Source organism: Rhea pennata, chromosome Z (assembly GCF_028389875.1).
Source record: "Rhea pennata isolate bPtePen1 chromosome Z, bPtePen1.pri, whole genome shotgun sequence".
NCBI classification, from domain to species: Eukaryota; Metazoa; Chordata; class Aves; order Rheiformes; family Rheidae; genus Rhea; species Rhea pennata.
The window spans coordinates 15,728,152-15,738,389 of NC_084702.1; the positions used below are offsets into that span (position 1 = coordinate 15,728,152).

General features: G+C 43.9%; 1 protein-coding gene across 1 annotated transcript in view; it reads left to right on the plus strand.

The window, feature by feature from the left end:
* MUSK (muscle associated receptor tyrosine kinase) overlaps positions 1 to 9,863 on the plus strand; it is a 58,891-nt gene extending 49,028 nt beyond the window's left edge. Inside the window, exons 16-17 of the mRNA XM_062599903.1 lie at positions 6,767 to 6,915; positions 9,187 to 9,863. Of these exons, the coding sequence (XP_062455887.1) occupies positions 6,767 to 6,915; positions 9,187 to 9,863 (826 nt within the window). The remainder of the gene's footprint in view (positions 1 to 6,766; positions 6,916 to 9,186) is intronic.
* The last annotated feature ends 375 nt before the right edge of the window (positions 9,864 to 10,238 follow it).

The window sequence follows — 10,238 nt, forward strand, 5'->3', positions numbered from 1 at the left end:
ATATTTATACTTGTACTGTTGACATATCTATTAGGAAGTGAATTATACACTGTTAGAGCCGGGGAACATTTTCAATAGATGTGACAGATTTTTTTTTAATGAAGGGATGTGGAAGAAATGCAGGCATACTTTTATTTAATATAGAGAGAGCTAAAAATAACAAAGTTTAAAGGGCACACAGTGGGAAAATCACAGATGCTTAGCCTGTGATTGATTGTTAGCTTGGATGGCTATGTCGAATGGACTTGAACTTGAATCAAGAACAAAGCATGTTGGTACTGCGTTACAGCTGTGCTCTGGAAGCTGTGTATATGCCACCCCAGGGATGCAAAAAAGCCTTCATCCCAGGTTATCTGACTCTCTAAGATCTAAAGAGGGCATTTGGTACACTCTGCTGAATGTTGGCCTCTGCCTATCGTGAGTATCTTTACCACACTGCAAAAGGGGAAGGAGGACACACAGTCTTTGTGCCAAATATTACTTCAGTACTATACCAGAAATTCTGAACTGGCCTCTGTATAGAATTTACTCTAATGACTCTCACTCATCGAACAGAACCTCTCAAAGGCCATTCAGATGTCATTAAAGCTTTGGGTTAAGCAAATGTTAAAGTTGTGTAGGGACCTTTCATATGGGTTTAAATTACCCCAATTCTACTTTTCATTTAAAATAAACTTTTGTGCTATTATTAATGGAGAAAAGAGAGGGAAAAAGCAACATATCAGGAAGCTTTTGCACCCTGGAGAATACTATACCTTGGGATGGTGTGTTCTTTGTGGCTCAGGAAATGAGCTATGGAAGCATTGCTTCTCAGGAGCTTCTTTTCTGTTATTAATATCTCCATCAAAAGTGCCTCTGAACCCTCTTATTTCCAGGTAATATTTAAGCCACTGACATTTCTGTGGATGGCTGGCACATCAGAAGAGACTGCTACATCCAGTAGCACCAGCTGTGCATCCCTCTAGGTCACTAAAGCTATCACAACTTAAATTGCTGCCTTCTTGCCTCAGGTGGATAAAATGTACTTGTCTACGTGTGTTAAATGGACATCTCAAATTTAAGTTTAGCAGCCCTTTACTTCTGCTAGTATAATGTTTCACCCCGTAAACATAGCACTGCACATAGTGCCAGTAATGCTTTGCCAGTTGGCTTGCTTTGAATCCTGATTCAGTGTTTACTTACTCCTAGGTCAAGCAACATGTTAGGACAGGAAGTGACTGGCTATTATTTACTAGCTGCTTCTGAAAGGCTGCCATTTTCACTAAGAACTTATTCCCGCTGGAGAGGATGAGGAAGTAACCAGTTACCTTAACAGATGTCTTTGAAACAAGATTAGGGACCTGGCTCAAGTCAGTCCCAATTGGGTTGTGGTCGCCAGTTCAAGATCTTCTACTAAGGGGAATATTGCCTTTACCCTCAGACGTAGTCAATGCACAATGAGTAGCTTTCAAGCCCTGTGTAGATTAACAAGCAGATTTCTCCCAGAGCTGAATCTGTGCAACGTAGCCCAAACTTGCAGCCCGAGACTGCCTGAAGCCCTGGATGTGAAGTCTTTGTCAGCAGTTCAGCTCCGGAGGCCTGCTGAGACCCCTCTGCAAAGTCACAGCTCTTCATCCATGTGAGAGGCAAGGTTATCTGCAGGGCCAAATGGGTGTTGTAGAAAGACAGTCAAAGGTCAGGATGGCAGGAGTTTCTCTGCTGTAGATTTCCTCATTTTCTTCTCAAGTGCAAAGGGTGTTTCTTTGACCTGCTGTCTCAAATATAACTGAAAAACAGTGTGGATGTTTACTTAAAAAAATCCCACAAAAAATCCCCTGCCAATTCTTTGAGCTTCCAGTCTAGTAAGAGCAGAGAACCCTTCTCATGTACTAGCTGTTGCTGAATCTCAGTGCTTGAGAAAGTCAGCAGTAATACACTGAAGCAAATGTCAGTGGCTTAAATATTACCTGGAAATAAGGGGTTCAGAGGCACTTTTGATGGAGATATTAATAACAGAAAAGAAGCTCCTGAGAAGCAATGCTTCCATAGCTCATTTCCTGAGCCACAAAGAACACACCATCCCAAGGTATAGTATTCTCCAGGGTGCAAAAGCTTCCTGATATGTTGCTTCCCCCCCCCCCTTTTCTCCATTAATAATAGCACAAAAGTTTATTTTAAATGAAAAGTAGAATTGGGGTAGTTTAAACCCCAATATACTGAGCTGCCAATATACCCCTGCCAATATACTTTTCTGCATATACAATTTTCTTCAAGGGAGAGGGTAAGCGTAGATCTCTATCAGCCTCAATAGATGTTAAATGCATCATTTAACAGTCTAACAGAAACTACCCAGCTATGATATTGAGGTAGATGAGGGACAGAACAAAATCTAAAATGCAGATTCATGCTACTCCTCAATTTTTCACAGTTTCTGCTCTGAAAGGAAAGTATAACCAGAAATTAGATGCAAGATACCCTTTTGTTGATAGAATGGGAGTTTAAATCTCTACTGGTACTATAGGCTAATTCCTCCAGGTATCTAAAAGCCAAATGCTGTAAGTGCTGCACAAATCTATTAATGGGGCAGAAGGCAAGGACAGAGGATCTGTCCAGTCCACCACAATGCAAAAACAGTGTAAAGTATTTTGCCTAAGCTTCTAGGAAATCATTAGAGAGGAAAACTAATTTAATTTCTGTTGATGTTACTCCATTCTAAAATAAAATTATCTATTGTCTACAAAATACTCCATGTTCTGGCCTGCAGCATGAATTCTGTTTAATTTCAGCTGTAGCAGCTTTACATTACTCCCCTGCAAATGTATCTCTATCACATTCTGCAAAGGCTGTCTTTCGGGCACTAAAGGGCTCAACTTCAATAGCTCTCTGCCAAGACTGCTAACAAAGACTCCTTCTATTCCAGTTCAATGTGATTTTCCCACATCTGCTAAGAATTGGATTGAAGTTAGGATATCAGTTCTTGTGGATGAAATTCTTCACTATTGCCTAATGTCTAGCAACAGGTTGTGTGCAGCTTATTCTCATTTAAGTTCCGCTTAGGTTAGTTTTCACTACTTGATTTCAGTGATGGATACATGGATGGATGTACTTCAGGCTTTGGCCTAGGGTGAGTTTCTCCCTCCAAAGCTGTGACTGCACAGCACTAACTCTGTTAGTCAGTGATGAATTGCAATCTACAATGAGTCTGTGTGGAAGAGATAAATGTTCTCCTCTTTTCATTTTTAAATGCTGTTCTGGGTGCTTCAGTGTATTACTGCTGACTTTCTCAAGCACTGAGATTTAGCAACAGCTAGTACGTGAGAAGAGTTCTCTGCTCTTACTAGACTGGAAGCTCACTCCCAGCAAAGAGGAAAAAAGACATGTTGCTTTAGTGGGGGCAGTAGCAAACAAATGTGGATTCTATTACTCTGCTCCTGTATGCTGGACCTCCTCACCCGAACGTCTCAGCAGCACTCTGGCTGCTGGTGAGATTCCTTTCTAGATGGGCATCCTGCCATCTTCTGACATTTGACATTTATAGTATCCAAGTCCATCTGTTGCAACTGCCATAGGTCTGGAGTAAATGACAAGGAAACTGGAAGTTTGCTTTGGAAATTGGAACCTCCTCTTGGGGCTACTGAACAGTAAAATAACCTGGCATTTAAGCAACAGAAAGGCGGTCAGGCCAATGTAGTAACATGAAACTTAAATAGGTGCCACTCTCTGTGGGCTTTGGCTGTTACTTGTAAGTAGAGTGCTTGAACTACAAGGGAATGGCTTCTGTAGGACCCCTGGGAAGAGCTTGTTTGGGCAACAAAAATGCTTATCAGAGGTTTGACACACATTTGCAGAGTGGAAGGTTACTGTGCTCTAGGAACAGCTATCCCTAAATCCTTGGCAAGTCTGTCTAATTCAATGTGTTTAGGGCAGAATGACCTTTGGATAAGAAAGCAAAATGAGTCTATGATTGCTCTAAGTCAGGAAGCTCTGTTTCCTATGGATTTATGTCAGGAGATAACTAAGCACTATGTAAAGATTTACCAGCATCTAATAAGAGTGCATTCATGTATTAAGTTGTTCCTCAGGCAGGACAAGTATATGGTTTGCCTCTTCTGTGTAGCCGCCTCTTTCCTCAAAACTTGCAGGAACATAGCTGTTTCCCAGACTTCTGCCTCAGCCTGTTAAAGTCAGCTGAAATTATCTAATAGGTTCAAAAAGTGTTAGATGCAGACATACACAAACATAGACACACAAAGAACAATTGTGTAAGTCATCTTCGTTACAAAACCAGGGGAACATTTAGACAGAAGAGGAAAGTACACATAATATGGAAGAGGGGACAGGCTACTTGGGAGACTTACGGGAATTCAGTCAGAGTATGTAGAGATGCAGTAAGGAAGGCTAAGGCCCTCTGGCAAGGGAGGTCAAGGACAACAGGAAGGGCTTCTTCAAACACATCAGCAGCAAGAGGAGGACTGGGGAAAATGTGGGCCTGCTACTGAATGGGGCGGGGCTCTGGTGACAAGGGATACAGAGAAGGCAGAATTACTGAATGCCTTCTTTGCTGCAGTCTTCCCTGCTAAGGGCAGCCCTCAGGAATCCGCAGCCTGGATGTGAGGGAGAAAGTCTGGAGAAGGGAAGACTTTCCTTTGGTTGAGGAGGAAAGCCTTAGAGACCTTTTGGGCAGGCTAGACATCCACAAATCCATGGGCCCAGATAGGATGCACCCACAGGTGAGAGAGCTGGCAGATGTTGTTGCCAGGCCGCTCTCCATCATCTTTGAAAGGTCCTGGAGAGCTGGAGAGGTGCCTGAGGACTGGAAGAAAGCCAGTGTCACTCCAGTCTTCAAAAAGGGCAAGAAGGACACAGGTAACTATAGGCCAGGCACCCTCACCTCCATCCCTGAAAAGGTGATGGAACAGCTCCTTCTGGATGTCATCTCCAGACATATGGAGCAAAAGAAAGTGTTCAGGAGTAGCCAGCATGGATTCACCAATGAGAAGTCCTGCTTAACCATTCTGATAGCCTTCTATGGTGGAAAGACTGGCTGGGTAGATGAGGGGAGAGCAGTGGGCGTTGTGTATCTTGACTTCTCCAAGGCTTTTGACACTGTCTCCCATAACATCCTCCTAGATAAGCTCACGAAGTGTGTGTTAGATGAGTGGACAGTGAGGTGGATTGAGAACTGGCCAAAAGGCAGAGCTCAGAGGGTTGTACTCAGTGGCGCAGAGTCTAGTTGGAGGCCTGTGGCTAGTGGCATCCCCCAGGTCTCAGTACCGGGTCCCATCCTGTTCAAGTTCTTCATCAGTGACCTGGATGAGGGGACAGAGTGCCTCCTCAGCAAGTTTACTGAGGATCTCAAGCTGGTAGGAGTGGCTGATACACCTGAGGGCTGTGCTGCCCTTCAGAGAGACCTGGACAGGCTGGAGAGCTGGGCAGAGAGGAACCTCCTGAGGTTCAACAAGGGCAAGTGCAGAGTCCTGCATCTATGGAGAAATAACTGTAGGCACCAGTACAAGCTGGGAGCTGACCTTCCAGAGAGCAGCTCTACAGAGAAGGACCTGGGAGTGCTGGTGGATGACAAGTTGACCATGAGCCAGCAATGTGCCCATGTGGCCAAGAAAGCCAATGGTGTCCTTGGGTGCATTAGGAAGAGTGTTGCCAGCAGGCTGAGGGAGGTGATCCTGCCCCTCTACTCAGCCCTGGGGAGGCCTCATCTCGAGTCCTGTGTCCAGTTCTGGGCTCCCCAGTATGAGAGAGACATGGAGCTACTGGAGAGAGTCCAGTATAGGGCTACAAAGATGATCACAGGGCTGGAGTATCTGCCCTATGAGGAACGGCTGCAAGAGCTGGTCCTCTTCAGCCTGGGGAAGAGAAGCCTGAGGGGGGATCTTATCAGTGTGTACAAGTAGCTGAAAGGAGGGTGTCAGGGGGATGGGGACAAACTCTTTTTAGTTGTCTCATGTGACAAGACAAGAGGCAATGGGCAGAAACTGAAGCACAGGAAGTTCTGCCTGACCGTGATGGTGAATTTCTTCCCTGTGGAAGTGAAAGAGCACTGGCACAGGTTGCCCAGAGAGGTTGTGGAGTCTCCTTCTCCGGAGATCTTCAAGGCCTGCCTGGGTGCAACCCTGTCTAATATGCTCTAGGTGACCCTGCTTGAGCAGAGGGGCTGGACTAGGTGATCTCCAGAGGTCCCTTCCAACCTTACCGATTCTATGATTCTGTGAACACATTTGCTCTGATTGTTACTTATACTCCTATAGCAGATGTACCAGTGCCACCATTGTGCAAAGTGTGGGACAAGATCCAGTGAAAGAAGGCTCTTCTACTTCAACATTTTCATACAAAATATGTTTATTTTTTTACTCTCAGTAGGCTTCATCATTACACCCTCAAAATGAATGACATAACTGGTTTGATTCAATGTTGTCTATGCTGCCCTCCATCCAGTTTCTGGTATGTCCTCTAACCCAAGCTATCAGTTATTTACCTAAGCCTGTTTGTAGCCAATCTTGGTAAAGTACCTCTACAAAAAAAAAAAAAAAAAATAGTAATCAGAAAGAGCTATACTGGATTTAGTTCTCCCTGAACTAAGTTAAATACCTCTGTATTGTGCCTTGTAGATAGGCCCAAGGGGGTGAGGGGGTTGGTCTTTCATGTTCCTTCAGTTAGTGCTGACGACTTGCAACATTTTTTTCCTTTCAGCCTGTGATTTCAACACAAACAGAAAACATTTTCTTTGCATGCGTCTCTCATTGATATCTTTATTTTTTCATTGTCCCTCTAGGGCTCCAGGACTGCTGCCTTATGAGCCTTTCACTATGGTGGCAGTGAAAATGCTAAAGGAAGAAGCGTCTGCGGACATGCAAGCTGACTTTCAGAGGGAGGCAGCCCTCATGGCAGAATTTGACAATCCGAATATTGTCAAACTTTTAGGTATCTGAACAGCTGTCCTACTGTGGGATATACCCCTCTATGAATCCGGTGGAGCTCCTTTTAGGGTACAGAGTTGAACATGTAAGCACAGCTAAGACTCAATACAAAAGGCAATATTGGTCTCTTATACAAAAAAAAATGCCTTTTGTAAAAGAGAAAAACTTCTCTATGTGCCACTGCATGATCTGTTGAATTCTATACTGGCACAAGACTCAAAATGTAGATTTTATGCTATTAAGAGGATGGGGCATTATAATAAACCCTCCTCTTCTTGTGTCAGAATATACCCCTGACCATGCTGCCAATTTATATAGCATTGGCACAAATGTCTTACAGGGAACACAGAAGCTTGTTGGAGCTGTGATTTATTTTGTCGGTATTTAAAAAGAAAGAAGTACAAGTCTTGTTAGTTTTATGGGTCCCACTTACTATTATGATATCTGAACACGCACGAGCAATAAAAACATAATGACACAAATGAAAAATAAAACCTCAACCACAAAAACAGCCTTTTCCTTCCCCCTCCCTTCTCAGCTGAAAGGAAACCCTATTTTATTGGGCTTTTTAGAAAGTCTTGGCTCCATAGCTCTGCTATTAGGTCATTCTTCTGTTAAGAAAATGCTTACCGGGTTTTATTTCAGTAGATTTTCAATTTCTGACTGAAGTAGATGTCAATAGCCATCTTCACCTAGCAATCCTGCTGTAAGTTGTAGGCAGATCTGATCCTTGTGGACAAACGATTGAGGTCTTTATTTACTTCAGTAGGAGAAATACTCCTACTTTGCTCCCCGAAGTTTGGAAATATATAAATCCTGGTTTTGGGAAAGCTGGATTAATACAAGTTCTTCAGCAACAGAGAAGAAAAGCAGGAAGTACCCTAAACTGGAATAAACATCCTGTTTATTGTCAACACATTTTAAATCAGGAAAGGGTAAAGGGACAGAAATAAGATAGTTTCTTATTATGGGGTGTGGCAAAATAGCCATGTTTTTTGAACACAACTTAGACAATAAAGCTTTTGCATACTCCCCTCATGCTTGTCAGGACATGACGTTATCACACCGGTAACAGCTGTCATTTTTTTCTCAAAGATTTGAGTGGTAGATCATCAAAAAGAATTTTCTATTTCACAACAAGTTGGATCCCAGTTGCTAAATGATGGCCCTAAGAAAGGAAAACACATACTCTTTAAATGCTGGCTTTTGGTAGTAGATAAGTTAGTAACAGGTATGCAAATAACACATTTTTTTTGCCTACCTCTAAAACTGGTTTAGTATCACTGTGTGCTTTCTGCAACTGGTTAAAATTTGGGTTTGGAAATTTATATATTCCGTTGGTGATCTTTGCACACACCCGAAAAAATAATGCAGAGAGGAAAGGCTCTTCTGTTCCATGTTCTCATATAAGATATGTTTATTATATGCATCTAACAACTGGTTTTCCTGGTCTGAAACACAGGAGTAACCCATTAGAAAACTTAGAGAAAAGCAAGCCAAACACTTTCCTACAGATGAACACACTTTCATCAGCTGCATTTGAGTCACAGCAGTCCTACTGCATGGTGAGAGCGGAGCCTTGTACTGATGCAGACTCCTCTGCTCTGCTCTACTCTTTTCTGTCTCTCTCTTCCACTTTCACTCTTGCTTTTTCTTTCTTTCTATCTCTTTATTTTTCTCTCTCCCTTTCTTTCATATGTTTTACATAAAGTAATTTCTGCAAAGCATATTTTTACATGTGCTGTTTTCAAAAACACAGAGAAATTTGGGGTAGAGGTGTCCTTGTTTTTCAAGTATACCATTGAACTCTTGAGCATGGGCCTGAAAATGCTTTTCCTGATTATTCCTGAAGTCTACCTGTATATGTGTAGCTCCTATATCCATAGCAGTATGAATGCAATAACTACAACAAAAATCTATTAAAAAATACAGTAGTCAGGACTAAAAAGATTGCTTCTTGAAAGCATGACCTTCCAGTTGCATCTGGGAAAATGCGAGATTCCTGTTAATGCCAATTTAACTAGAACTGGACTCTTAATTAGATACAGATAAATAAGGCAGCTGCATGATTTGATTAGCATCTCTTACAGAGCTCAGCATTAGGTCACTGGCTGAGGGAGTTTCAAAGGCAGAAACCTGATGGAGGTTAAAGGTGGTATGCCTCACCTTTTCCTCTGCCCCCACATGCATTCCTTGAAAATCTCCTGTTGGTGTAAGTTCTTTTTTTTCCCTTTGCTCTCCAAAAGTCCTGTGTGGTGCATCTGTTTCCTTTCAGGTGTGTGTGCTGTTGGGAAACCGATGTGCCTGCTGTTTGAATACATGGCCTACGGGGATCTTAACGAATACCTGCGTGACCGCTCCCCGCGCAACCTCTGCAGCCTGGTGCATGGCAGCCTGGACACGCGGCTCCGTCTCTCCAACCCCCTGGCCCTTTGCTGCACCAGCCAGCTCTGCATTGCCAAGCAGGTGGCTGCTGGCATGGCCTACCTCTCTGAGCGCAAGTTTGTGCACCGGGATTTGGCCACCAGGAATTGCTTGGTGGGGGAGAACATGGTAGTCAAAATTGCCGATTTTGGTCTCTCAAGGAACATGTATTCAGCAGACTATTACAAAGCGAATGAGAACGATGCCATTCCCATTCGCTGGATGCCCCCTGAGTCCATTTTCTACAACCGCTACACCACAGAGTCCGATGTGTGGGCCTATGGGGTGGTGCTGTGGGAGATCTTCTCCTATGGCCTGCAGCCCTACTATGGGATGGCTCATGAGGAGGTCATCTACTATGTGAGGGACGGCAATGTCCTCTCCTGCCCTGACAACTGTCCCCTGGAGCTCTACAACCTGATGCGCCTGTGTTGGAGTAAGCTGCCCTCTGACCGGCCAAGCTTTGCCAGCATCCACCGCATCTTGGAGCGCATGTATGAGAGGGCAGTGGCTACTGCGCAGGTCTGATGGGTGCACGCAGGAAGGCACTTTCTCCTCTGTCCCCTGCATTGGCGGCACCACATGAGCAGCCATCAATGTGAGCAGTGCGACTCAAGTCTCATGGTCTGATGCAATTCAGCCTGTGGAGAGCAGACTCCTGAGCTGAAGCTCTGCGCAAGGAGCCCTTACTGCAGAGCCAGGCCAAACACACTTAATCTGCCAAAGGGAAAGGAAAGAAACTGTGCTCGAATGGGTGTCTATGAGCCATGGCTACACTGAAGGGAGAGTGCTTTAGGAAGAGCAGAAACAGCTTGTTCCTCCATCAAGTAAAAAGTTTAGATTGTATCTCCCTAAGGTGGACTATATCTTCCATACTGTAAGACTAATTTCCAGTCACAATGC